Raw genomic sequence first — 14180 nt, 5'->3', positions numbered from 1 at the left:
AGCAACAATGAAAGAACCCTTTAATATATGTACAAGTCAGAATAGTTTGTTTTTCCCTGTACCTACCCCATCTTGAGTGCATGATTTTAGTTTGCTTTATATCTTCACTCCTTATTTTTGATTATTTTGAGGCCGATGGCTTCATCCAATTCCTTTTGTCATGCCATGTCTTTCTGCCTAAGCTTGCCCGTCTCTAATTGCATTTGAGAAGGTGGTATCAGCCCAAGCCTGGATATTGCCCAGGTCTTGCTGTATTTGGACATGGACTTCTTCTGCACCTTCCAAACCCACAACTGCTACCATCTAGAAGGACAAGGGCAGCAAACACATGAGCACACCGCCACCTGGAAGTTCCCCTCCAAACCACTTACCATCCTGACTTGGAAATATATCTCCATTCCTTCATTGTTGCTGGGTCAACATCCTGGAACTCCCTCCCTAACAGCACTGGGTGTACCTACACCACGGGGACTGCAGTGGTTCAACAAGGCAGCTCACCACCATCTTCTTGAGGGCGATTGGGGATGGGCAATACATGCTGGCCTGGCCAGTGATGTCCACATCTTGTAAATGAATTAAAAAAAAACTACCCATAGTCTGTACTTGTATTCTATCTATTCTTGGTACCATGATGTTTCTGCCATCCCACCTTCATGGCCACCATGTGTTTCAGAAGTCGTTTTCATACTCCACAGGTTTGAAAACCTGCCACCTTCTCCATTCTTCTAACCACATAGCGCCAACCTACTTCCTTATTTCTTTCAGAAATCATCCTTGGAGATTGATCCTCACATTCCAGACTGAAGAAAGAGTTGACTAATGTTAGCTGTGGAAGGCTCCCACCCTGATTATCTGCCTCCTAAATACACTTCAAACTCCATCTCTCTTCCTCCTGTAATTTTCACCCAGGCCTTCCCTTCCTCATGTTCTGTTCCAGATGCACCCACAAAGGAAAACATATATTGTCTAAAAATTTGTCTACTGTGTAATGCTTCAGCATGCTCTGAAATTCATCAATCTAGTGCTCAAAATTAGTGAATTAACTATTTGTGCAAATATACGATATGATTGCGATTAAAGAGACATGGCTACTGGGTGACCAATCCTGGGAACTGAATATCCAAGGGTTTACGATATTTGGGAAGGACAGACAAAAAGGAAAAAGAGGTGGTGTGGCATTGTTAGTTAAGGATGAAATCAATGCAATAGTGAGGGATGATATTGGTTTAGAAAATCTAGATATGGAATCCGTCTGGGTGGAGCAAAGAAGCAACAAGTGGTGGAAAGTATTAGTGGGAGTTGCATACAGGCCTCCAGACAGTAGTGTTAAGGTAGGGGACAGTATTAAACAGGAAATTAGAGATGCATGTGACAAGGGTGCTACAGTAATCATGGGTGACTTTCATCTGCATATAGACTGGGCAAACCAAATTAGCAATAATATTGTGGCGGATGAATTCCTGGAGTGTGTACGAGATGGTTTTTTAGGCCAGTACATCGAGGAACTAACTCGGAAATAGGCTATCCTAGATTTGGTTTTGTGCAATGAGAAAGGGTTAATTAATAATCCTGTTGTGCAGTGTCCTTTAGGTAACAGTGACCATAATGTGATGGAATTCTTCCTTGGGTTGGAAAGTGAAGTAGCCCAATTTGAAACACGGGTCCTGAATCTTAACAAAGGAAATTATGAAGGTGTGCGGCGTGAGTTGGCTAAGATAGATTGGGGAACTTCATTAAAAGGCATGACGGTGGATAGGCAATGGCTAATATTTAAGGAACGAATGTATGTATTGCAACAGTTATACATTCCTTTCTGGCGCAAAAACACCACAGGAAAAGCGGACCAACCGTGGCTAATGAAAGAAATTCACTTAGGATTAGATCCAAAGAGGAGACACATAAAGTTGCTAGAATAAGTAGCAAGCCTGAGGATTGTGAGCAGTTTAGAATTCAGCAAAGGAGTACCAAGAGATTGATTAAGAGGGGAAAAAAGAGTATGAGAGTAAACGTGCAAGGAGCATAAAAGAAGACTGTAAAAGCTTCAATAAGTATTTGAGAAGGAAGAGATTAGTGAAGATAAATATAGGTCCCTTCCAGTCCTCAACGGGAGAATTTATAATGGAGAACAAGGATATGACAGCAATTAAACAACTACTTTAGTTCTGTCTTCATGGAGCAAGACAAAAAATAACTTCCCAGAAACACTAGGGAACCAAAGGTCTAGCGAGAAGGAGGAATTGAAGGAAATTAGTATTACTGAAAAAAATTAACTGGAGAAATTAATGGGACTGAAAGCTGATAAATCCCCAGAGCCTGATAATCTGCATCCCAGGATACTAAAGGAGGTGGCCATGGAAATAGTGGATGCGTTGTTTGTCATCTTCCAAAATTCTTTAGATTCTGGAACAGTCCCGGCAGATTGGCAAATGTAACCCCGCTATTTAAAAAAAAAAAGAGGGAGGGGAAAAAAACTGAATTACAGACGGTTAGCCTAACATCAGTGGTAGGGAAAATACTAGAGCCTATTATGAAGCATGTGATAACAGGACACTTAGAAAATACCAATGTGACTAGACAAAGCCAACATGGGTTTATGAAAGGGAAATCATGTTTGACAAACCTACTGGAGTTTTTTGAGGATGTAACTAGCAGAATAGATGAGGGAGAGCCAGTGGATGTGGTGTATTTGGATTTTCAGAAAGCTTTTGATGAAGTCCCATGTGAGGTTAGCGTGAAAAATTAAAGCACATGGGATTGGGGGTAATATATTGGCATGGAGTGAGAATTGGTTAGCAGACAGGAAACAGTAGAAATAAATAGATCTTTTTCAGAATGGCAGGCGGTGACTAGTGGGGTACTGCAGGGGTCAGTGCTTGGGCCCCAGCTATTCACAATATGTATCAATGATTTGGATGAGGGAACCAAATGTAATATTTCCAAGTTTGCTGACACAAAACTAGGTGGGAATGTGAGTGGTGAGGTGGATGTTAAGAGGTTTCGAGGCAATTTCGACAAGTTGAGTGAGTGGGCAAATACATGGCAGACGCAGTATAATGTGGATAAATGTGAAGTTATCCATTTTGGTAGGAAAAACAGAATGGCAGAGTATTATTTAAATGGTGATAGATTGGGAAATGTTGATGTGCAAAGAGACCTGGGTGTCCTTGTACACCAATCACTGAAAGCAAGCATGCAGGTGCAGCAAGCAGTTAAGAAGACAAATAGTATGTTGGCCTTCATTGCAAGAGGACTTGAGTACAGGAGCCCGGATGTCTTACTGCAGCTATACAGGGCCTTGGTGAGACCACACCTGGAGTATTGTGTGCAGTTTTGGTCTGCTTTACCTAAGAAAAGATATACTTGCCATAGAGGGAGTGCAGCGAAGGTTTACCAGACTGATTGCTGGGATGGTAGGATTGTTGTGTGAGGAGAGATTGGGCCAGTTAGGCTGTATTCACTGGCGTTGAGAAGAATGAAAGGGGATCTCATTGAAACATATAAAATTCTGACCAGGCTGGACAGACGGGATGCAGGAGTTATGTTTCCTCTGGCTAGGGGATCCAGAACAAGGGGTCACAATCTCAGGATACAGGGTAGGACTGAGATGAGGAGAAACTTCTTCACTCAGAGGATGGTGAACCTGTGGAGTTCTCTACCACAGAGGGCTGTAGAAGCCAAGTCACTGAACGTATTTAAGATGGAAGTAGATAGATTTCTAGACTCTAAAGGCATCACGGGGTATGAGGAGAGAGCGGGAGTATGGCGTTGAGATCGAGGATCAGCCATGATCATATTGAATGGCCGAGCAGGCTTGAATTGCCGAATGACCTACTCGTGCTTCTATTTTTCTGTGTTTCTATGTATATCATGCTCAAGAAAATACTTATATATTTTCACCTAATGCAATTCATTGGTCTTACCATAGTATATGTCCTTTCTAAATAATCGGCACCTTTTATTCTAAAACTATTCTTAAAAACCAGTACCCTTAAACACCTGAAATTAACTGTCCCTGATCTTACGTCGTTTGCAGAAATAAATGTAACCAGTTTTTTTTTGCTTGCACCTGTAAATTGTAAGCTACTTCAATATGTCATATGACTTTTAGAGGAAAAACCTAGAATGTGGCCATTCCCAAGTTCCTGCTCAGTGACTGATGCATAGACTGGCAACGTAACCAAGCTGAAACATGATTCAGTACTGAAAATATAACCAAGGGGAATATATGAGGAACATTCTGCCCAAATCAAACAAAGTAATGTAAGATTTGCAAAATATCTCAACCAATAATCCTAAAACAGCCCAGTAACATCAAACATGGAGAAACAGAATCAAATAACTTTGCAACTGAAGAGAAAAATCTGCAGTTTTGTCTTTATACTTAAATCACTGTTTTTCATCAACTCTCCTCCCGAGTTTGAAAGCTGTGCTGTAGACATCAGTTAATACCACCACCTTCCAGTTCGTAACCATCTCCACAGACAACCATAACCAATTGTTTCTTGAACTTATCTCCATTTCGATGGCTGTCTTTTTATTCCCTGTTCCTTGGCCGAACATTTTTTGGCTCTGCTGCTCACTGATTAGACTCTGAATCATTTGTAGGGGCTCTTTCTGGGGTACATTTATGATGAGGAAATTGTGGCCATGAATCCACATGATGGAGAAATTTATGGATTTCATTACTACAAATTTGTAAAAAAAAATACTGGCTTTGGAACCCAAAATGGAAATTGATAAGAAATGTTTATGGAGTTAGTCATTTTCATTGCTTAATTTTATGTTTCATTTTGTTTTGAAAGCATGTAAAATGGGTGGAGTCTAAACTCTTTGTCTTTGTCCACAGGTCACAGCCAAGTTTGCCATCATGTTCATCACCGTACAGTACAATGTTACACGCATCAATATAGGTAAGAGAGAGCCATTTAAAGTTCAAGTGTGGGAAAACAACATATGTTGGACCTCTGAGGCATAAGTCTTAGAAATCATTCCATATACATATTGAAGAGTCTTGCCTCCATAGTCTTCTGATCTCAAAAGTGGGGAAATTCTGAAGTAATCAGCAGTTAGTGATCTTAATTGAATGAAATCCTTTACTGAATTACAATTTCTTTAATGGGAAACTGCAGCCAGTGAGCACGAGGAAAACAGCCAAACTATTCTAAGAGTTTTGTTTGATTGAGCTCTCGTCTTAATTTCTCATTATGCTCATACTTATGGCATTGTAAACGTATAAAACTTAACTTGCACTAAAATTATAAATCTTACTCCTACCATTATCTCCACGCTGCCATGTCTGCAACAATTGTTTTCCCCAGAGGCTTATTCTGGTGTCCAGGGTTATCTTTGGTCCTTTATAGTTATTCATATGACTTTTTGTTTGTTTGTTTCATAATTGTTTTCTTCTGAAAACCAGTCTCATTTCAGTTTTGTCAAGCAATTTATTATGTGAACATCATGACCATGCTTACAGTAAGTCAAAGAATGTATAGGACAAGAGCATTATGTCATGTAAATAGAAGATGTGTATTCATTTTTAAAGCTGGAAGGCGCAATTGTTGTGTACTTGACATGAATGTTGCATTCACTTACAGGTCAGCTTGCAGTAGAGAACAGTACATTTATTTGATTGATTGACAGACAGGTTTGTTAATAAGTTTGAAAGAATTTGGAACAAGATGTTCCTTGAGACAGTAAGCCAAAAAATCGGCATTTTATGAACTTGTTGCATCTGTGAGAAAGAGGGCCAAACGTAGGACTTAAAAAAAAAGTATAAATTGCTTGTATTGTACAAATAGTTTTTATGAAGTTTCAACTTCATATCTGAGATTTGCACCTAGACTTTTCAATACTTTTTAAGTTGTTTTAACTTAACAGCTACAGTGGACCATGTAGAATTGTGGAAAATTGGAAATCAAAGATGGCATGACCTGTGTTGCTCGTCAATTGGGAATTAATGACCTAATTAGAAGTAGCAGAATAAATTAACCCAGATTAGGAAGAAAACAATTTAAGTTTAAAGAGAGAAATGTTACACAAGGTGTATGACAGTGATGTTATATGTGAGACTTTTAATATATTAGCTTTACTGAGCTGTTCAACATGGTTGTTAGTATCCTGGCTGCAGCTTACATTTGTTTATTTTAACATTTAAGTTTTTAATGAGTATAAAAGTGTATATAGATTTCACTTTTTGGCTCTAGAAATTTCCATATTATTTAGAAGTAGATAAGGTATTTTCGAGATATTTGGGGACATGAGTTAGAGAGTGGGTCAATCAAGCGGGGAATGGTACAAGGAGAGAGGGCTGTTTGAATGTGGAATGAGACCAGGGAGCAGAGCAGTTGGGTGGCAGCTGTAATGGAATGGAACAAAACACATAGCCCAAGTCAGGCAGACATGGAGCAGAGTTTATGTCTTGCTACTTGGGAACTGAGCATGGCAAAGCCCAGGTGTGTGTGAGTGTGTATAATACAAAGCATATTTATGTTAATTGTAGGCAGATGGTGGGCATTAACTGGGAATTCACTTGTGCTCGTAAAGATAAACTTAATCTGGGAGTTTCATGTTTATAATCTGTAACTCTTTTTAAACCCATGATTGGTAACAGAGAATGATTGTCTAAAGGAGAAGGTTGGAAGCTAAGAAGGAAAATTTTCAGACAGAAAACCGATATCATAGTAGCCATTGTGAAAAATAGCAGAAAGCAAGTGTAAATTGTCAGGGTATAATTTCCCTCCAAAGTTCTTGCACTCTGAACCATATGATCAGTGGAAGAATAGATATTGTGTACAAGCGTTAAGTTCCTACCAAAGAAGAAATGAGATGTCATCATGGTGGTGTCATTTCCTATAAGAAGTAAAATCAAGAAGATTTTGTGAGCTGCAGCTCGTCAGTTGGATAGTAATGAAGATTTGGACCTTGTATTAGTTCTTAGATGAAATTTACAAGAAGAATGAATTGTTAACTTATGAGGTATGGTCAGACTTTGATAGATTTTGGAGAACAGTCATTCCGTGGAACAATATATCATGATCTTTAATGGATTGTGTATAAAAGATTGACAAAATCTGATTTTGGAGGTTCCTGGATCAGTCCTAGCATTCAGATTGCTGGATTGTGCTAAGATCTCTCTCTCGGACAGGCTCCTGGTTCTAGCTGGTATCTGGATCTTGGAGATGGAAACCCTATTGAATTAGATTCTTGCTGTCTTACAGAATAGGACAGATTTTGAAATGGTCTAGATGGTGGACTTGAGTGTCAACAAAATGGAAGGATTAAAGGCAGGCAGAATGAGAATGAAAACACTTATAGCAGATCTGGCCATTCCAGCAGAAGACCAAACTGGAACAATAGTAATGGGTGATTAACTGTTCCTTGGGCATTCCTGGAATTCAATGTGTGCTTCTGGTACAACTGAAAGTATCATTATGCAGTGAACGTCCCAAAGAGCAGAGGCAGGATCCATGAAATAAAAGCAAAATACTGTGAATGCTGGAGATCTGAAATAAAACAAAGTGCTGGAAAAACTCAGCCAGTCTGGCAGCATATGTGGAGAGAAAAAAAAACGTTTCAAGTCAAATATGACTCTTCTTTGAAGCAGCTTACTGCTGCTTCTTGGTTGGTGGTAAGTGTACCTGTTTGCCACATGTCATTTAGTAGATTATCTGTTGAGTTTTAATTTGTTGATATATGGCTAAAATTTAATTACAAATTAGGTATATATAATTCCCCAGGTGAGATACTAGAGCGGGTCAGGACTTGCATATAAATTATAATACTGGATTGTCTTTTGTTTATGCTTGCAGTGATTGTTAAAGATTATATTTTTCATTTTTAAGTATGAAAGTTGGCATCAATTCTAGTTATCGGAAATTTTATTCCAAATTTGAGACATATAGTTTGAAACTCAAGAGTTTTTGATGATTTCCAGAATTGATGCTAAGTATATGGGTTCCCTGACTGATCTATGTTGTACATTAGGCATATAACAGTTTCTCCTCTGATGTACTATGGTCAACACAATAGGCAGCTCCTTATTTAACCATTAAAAAAACTCGTTCATTTGAAGATCAGTTATTTTCCATAATTAATATAAGCTATTTTATACATTTAACAATCAAGCCCACCCCATGTCACATTTTCATTTCCAAATGCAACCAGCCTTGTGGCTCTTCTGGTGAGGTCGCTATATAGGAAGATTTGCATTTATATGGTCCTTTTCATGACCACCTAACATCTCAAAGCGCTTTACAGCCAATGATGTACTTTTGCAGTGTCGTCACTGTTGTAACGTAGGAAACGTAGCAGTCAACTTGTGCGCAGCAAACTCCCACAAACAACGTGATGTTTTCCAGATAATGTTTTTATGATGTTGATTGAGGAATAAATATTGGCCAGGAATGCAAGGGTAACCTCGCCTTCTATCCTGTAATAGTGCCAACCACCCAAGTAGGCAGATGGTGCCTTGGTTTAATGTCTCATGTGAAAAACAAGCATCTCCAGCAGTGCAGCAGTCCCTCAGTACTGCAGTAGAGCGTAAACCCTGATATTTGTGCTCAAGCCTGCAGTGGGACTTGAACCCAGGACCTTGTGACTCAGAAGTGACAATGTTACCACCTGAGTCATAGCTGACACGTGCCTAATTGTGTGTAGTTTAACAACGTGCTGATAAGTCCATTAGGACCTGTAAGCATTGCATAGTGGAAAGGTGGCTACCGTGAAGAAGTGGGCTTTTATTTGATCATATTGTGCTAGTTTCCAATCCAAATCTCAAACTAGAACTGCTTCAACAAGGGCAAAAGTAGTTGGCTTGGGTTTTTCAATCTTTATATATTTGTAAATGAAGTAAACAGCGCTAGTTAGAAATGATCAGGATACTACCAACACAACTTAGCAATGGAAACATTAAAGAATCTGTCAAGGAAGAAGGGACGAATGGTACAGTCTTTTTGTTAAGAGGAAAAAAGATCAAGAAACCATGGGCTATGTCTGTAATATTGCAAAAGATGGAAGAAAGGGAAAAATGGAACCATATTAATACTGAAGAAGGCAAGCTGAAATATAGACACTTGAATAAAGAGTTAAGAGAAACAGAAAAGGCACAAGAATAATGGTTAAAAGAGTGGTGTGATATACTCGGGATCGACTAGGAAGGGTAAAAGCAAAGGAGATTAGTGGCACTCAGCTTAAAGGACTGAAAACAACAGCAATGGAGAAAAAGGAAGGTGTTTTATTAACAAACCCTGATGAAATAAGAAAAAGATGGATGGAGCATATTGAAGAAGTGAATGCAAAAAATGGAAAAACCTGAAATGATTGTGCTAGAAGAGATTTCATTGGACCAGTAATACTCGGGAATGAGATAAAAGCAGCAATAAATGAGATAAAAACTAGAAGCGCAGATGGAATAGATGAAATACCTACAGAGTTAATTAAAAACATGAGAAAGAACTTAAATATTGATTTACTAAGCTGTGTAAAGGTATTTACTTATCAGGAGAATGTCCAGAGGACTTAATGCAGACAATAATGATCACCCTAAGAAGAAGCCAAAGACATGCTGATGTTCTGACTTACATACAATTAGTCTGATTGACCATGCATCGAAGGTTGTGTTGAGAGTTGTAATGGCGAGTGGGAAGGCACAGAACTACAGCAGAGATGACCAGTTTGCATTCCAGAGAGGAAGAGGGACAAGAGAAGCGATCAGCATTATGAGATCACAGAATGAACACAGTTTAGAGTTTGGACAGGAATCATGTTTTTGTAGAATTTGAAAAAAACATTTGGTCGGGTTGACTGGATTAAGCTCTTGACAGTGCTGAAAGACATAGACTGGAGAAATAAACAACTCATAAGAAATTTGTCGTGGGACAAACAGCAACAATGAGAGTAGTGGGGAGACGGTGGCGTGCGTAGTGGTAATGTCACTGGATTAGTAATCCAGAGGCTCAGACTAATGCTCTGGGTACACTGGTTCACATCCCACCATGGTAGCTGGTGGAATTTAAATTCAGTTAGTAACCTGGAATTATTAAAGCTAGCCTCAGTCATGGTGGTGATGAAACTATCGCCGATTGTAATAAAAATCCATCTGGTTCACTAATGTCCTTCATGGTCTGGCCTACGTGTGACACCAGATCTACGGCAATGTGGTTGACTCCTAACTGCCCTTTGAAATGGCCTAGCAAGCCACTCAGTTCAAGGGCAATTAAGGATGGGTAACAAATGCTGGCCTTGCCAGTGATGCAGACATGTGATGAAAGAATAAAGAGAAAAGCCAATGGGGAGTTGGAACCATGTGTAATTGGAAGAGAAGCTCAACAAGAGCATTGAAACCTCATGCCCACATGTTCGTCCTTGGCTTGCTGCATTGTTCCAGCGAAGCTCGACGCAAACTAGAGGAACAGCACCTCATCTTCCGACTAGGCACTTTACAGCCTTCCGAACTGAATATTGAGTTCAACAATTTTAGATCATGAACTCTCTCCTCCATCCCCACCCCCTTTCTGATTTTCCCCCTCCATTTTGTTTTTTCCAATAATTTATATAGATTTTTCTTTTCCCACCTACTTCCATTATTTTTAAGTGTATTTCCATCCATTGTTTTATCTCTACCTTTTAGCCTATTTCGATCCCTTCCCCCCACCCCTCCCCAACTAGGGCTATCTGTACCTTGCTCGTCCTGCTTTCTACCCTTAATTAGCACATTCCTTTAGATAATATCAACACCTCTTTTTGTCCTTTTGTCTGTGACATCTTTTAGATATCTCCACCTATCACTGGCCCTCTCCAGCTCCTCTTGTCTCCCCCCCACCCTTAAACCAACTTATATTTCACCTCTTTTCTATTTTTACTTAGTTCTGTTGAAGGGTCATTCGGATTCGAAACGTTAACTGTGCTCCTCTCCACAGATGCTGCCAAATCTGCTGAGTTTTTCCAGGTATTTTTGTTTTTGTTTTCAACAAGAGCATTGTTCATCATTAATCCTCTTCAGTGTCTTCACATAAGCAATGATCAAAGAAACGTTTGAAGACACAATCTGGCATTATGATTGAAGGAGCAGATGATTACATATAGATTTGCAGATGACAAAGCACTTGTAGCAAGCATAGAAGAAAGATTGCAAGAACCAGGAGATAGACTAATAACAGCTGGCATGAACTTTGGAATGAAGTTGAATATTGGCAAAACCAAAGTGATGCATACCTCAAAATCATCAAGAAATATTCATATATTTGTAGAAGAAAGAGAACTAGAATAGGTGCAAGAATTCACATGTTTAGCAAACACAATATCTGCAGTTGGAAGATGCAACAAAGAAATAGGAACAAGCATAGCAATGGCTGCTAACTGGAATAATCAACTCCAAGCGCTTTGCAAAGAGCTTGATTTGGAGTGTTGTTTTGTATGGATGTGAGACTTGGACTGTATGGAAGTGGGCGACTAAATTGCTAAATAGTTTTAAAATGTGGGTTTGGAGGAGAATGGAAAGGATATGCTGGACAGAAAAAGTAACAAATGAAGTGCTGAAGCAAGTGAATGAACAAAGAAATTCACGAGACGTAATTAGGAAAAGGCAGAGAGATTGGTAGGGAATATCTCAAAAGGAAATACCCTGTTATGGAGGGAAGATTTTGAGGAAAGAGAGGAAGGAAGAGAACATCAATGCTGGATGGCTTGAAATAGAAGGAAGTTATTGGAAAATGAAAAGAATGGCACAGGATAGAGCGATATGGAAAGACTACTATGAGCCAAGGACCTGTCTTCAGGCAGGGCACATATAATGATCTGAGAAAGGGTTACAGTCAAATACTGCTGGGTAATGGACCTAATTTGATGTGGAAGGAATCAACTTAATCTTAGATTGATTCCACTTTGTGTGATGTTTTAAGCTTAAATTTGTTCTGTTTTTGGAATACTTTAGTGCTGGCTGAGGACTGTCTCATAGAATCAGAAACAAATATCCATCCTTTCATTTCTCCCTTTCCACTTCTTTTGAATATCTCATTGAATATTGTGTTATGCCACAGCGGATGGTAAATGCTGAGTTGTTCAAATCCCAGAGGGAAACTTGAAACAACTGCGACAACTATTTTACAATTTGTATTTATTTCAAGATGTATGCCTCGAATTCAGTAGTAATAAGATTACTGAGTCTGTTAAAGGTTTCTTACAAAACTAAATTAAACCTTTCATTAATAAAAAAAATGGTTTTAAGCACGTACACAGGTTTGCAAATTACTGCTATGATAACTCCTAGTTCCCCAGTTAATGTAACTCCAAGTTACACCTTCGTTAAGGCAACAGTAAAACACACATTTTAAAAGACCCAGGCCAAGTAACATGATAGCCTGAACAGTTGAATTTAAAGTGAGTTTTCTTCACTTCAGTTCATGTAGACAGCAACTTGAGGCTTAGAGGCTGGAGGCTTTTCACACTTGTTAGATCTTAGAATTCCTTTCTCTTACACATAACCTCATCTCCTTTGTACAGGTTTCTCCCTTTTTAATGTTAAACCCATCGTCCCAATATGTCCTTTCAACTCTACTTTTCTAATAATAAAAACCTTTCTTAGTACCAATTTTATCTGTAGGCTTTGGGAAAAATAAACACACTGGCTCCTCCTGGCTAAGTGTAATATTTCACTACCTCTCTTGAAATTCAAATGACTCTGGTTGATCTAAAAATGCAAATTTTCCTTTTACTCCTCATATTCTAAAACTTCAACCATGTTTACCTATTTAAAATTTCAAACCTAGCTTCTCTTCTGATATATCGAAGCCTCCAGACCAGCTGTCTTTAATTCAATTACGACACGCACACAACTCCTACCTTACAATAAATTCTAATAGCATTATGAAAATTATTATATTTTCCTGACAGTTGTGTCAGCAGCTTGTTGGCCATTGTGTCTATAGGACTTTGCTCAAAACAGGTGTCCTTAATGTGCAGTGAGGAGGATTTTTAAAAAATTGTTTAAGGCTTGGCACAGTGATAGCACCTTCACCTTTGAGTCTGATGATAGTGATTCAAGTCCCACTCTAGAGACTTGAGCAGATAATCTAGGTTAACACTTGAGTGCCATACTGAGGGAATGCTGCACTGTGAGTATTGTCTTTTAGATTAGACGTTAATTTAGGCCCTGCCAGTTCTGTTGGAGGATGTAAAAGAATGCGTAGTACTCTTTGGAAGAAGAAGGGATGCTCCCTGATAAAGATTTACTCCTCAACATCACTAAAACAGATTATCTGGCCACTTTGCAGTTTGTATTTGTTGTGCACAGTTTGGCCACATGACTACAATTCATATATTACAATAAATACAATACTTCAAAAGTACTTAGTTAGCTGTAAAGTTTTGGGTCTGCCTTAGGATACAAACAGCACTATATCAGTGAAAGCTGTTCCTTTAGTTACAGATTACTACCAGTGTAGCCATAACCGTAGTAAGAACAGTCAGTGGGTCTCTAGGAGTGCTGTTATGACCTTAAGTAGATATTGGGCAGGACTTCTGTGTTGTCGGGCGGGGAGGCCCAGGAGCGGCCGGGAAATGGGCCACGTGTGATCAGCGCCCGACTGCGATTTCACACTGACTGGCCAATTAACGGCTAGCCAGTGTGAAACGCACGCTGAATAGCCCAGCACTGCCAGGGTGGGGGCGAGAGGAGGACGAATGCTGAAGTTAGCACGCAATGAAAGCTCCCTGAAGGCAGAGAGCTGCCTCAGGGAGCTGAAAAATTTCAAAGCCAAAAGTGAACGCTACAAAATTCCGAAAAATTTTTTTTTCACCTATAAGAATCATTCCCCTAAACATATTGATGATAAAAATTCTGCCCAAACGTTTTAATTAAAAAAAAATTAATATCAGAAACCTCATCGTGCCCTTGGTTGAGGTTTCCTCAAAAATTCAAAGGCTGCCTGATCGATTTACCCGCCCGCCAACTGTAATGTTGGACGGGCAGTGGAAAATCCAGGTTAGTTACTACAGTAATGGCCTTAATAGGCCTCTTAATTGTTGGCAGGCACGCTGCCGACTCTTGTGCGCACCCGAAATATCGCACAAGTGCATGATGATGTCGGGATGTTCGTCCGACATCATTGCACGCCATTTTACATCCGATCGGGTCGGGCACGTGCCTGTCCACGGGACGTAGAATTCTGCCCATTATTTCCATA

The 14180-nt window shown here is 39.4% G+C and overlaps 1 protein-coding gene across 2 annotated transcripts in view; it reads left to right on the top strand.

Moving 5' to 3' along the window:
* Positions 1-14180, top strand: part of LOC144688447 (translocating chain-associated membrane protein 1-like 1) — an 88175-nt gene that overhangs the window by 38299 nt on the left and 35696 nt on the right. For both annotated transcript variants that reach the window (XM_078554997.1, XM_078554998.1), the window contains exon 2: positions 4847-4910. In XM_078554997.1, the coding sequence (XP_078411123.1) occupies positions 4847-4910 (64 nt within the window). The remainder of the gene's footprint in view (positions 1-4846; positions 4911-14180) is intronic.

Source organism: Cetorhinus maximus, chromosome 13 (genome assembly GCF_964194155.1).
Source record: "Cetorhinus maximus chromosome 13, sCetMax3.hap1.1, whole genome shotgun sequence".
Taxonomy (NCBI): Eukaryota; Metazoa; Chordata; class Chondrichthyes; order Lamniformes; family Cetorhinidae; genus Cetorhinus; species Cetorhinus maximus.
This window is presented reverse-complemented; position numbering and strand designations above follow the sequence as displayed.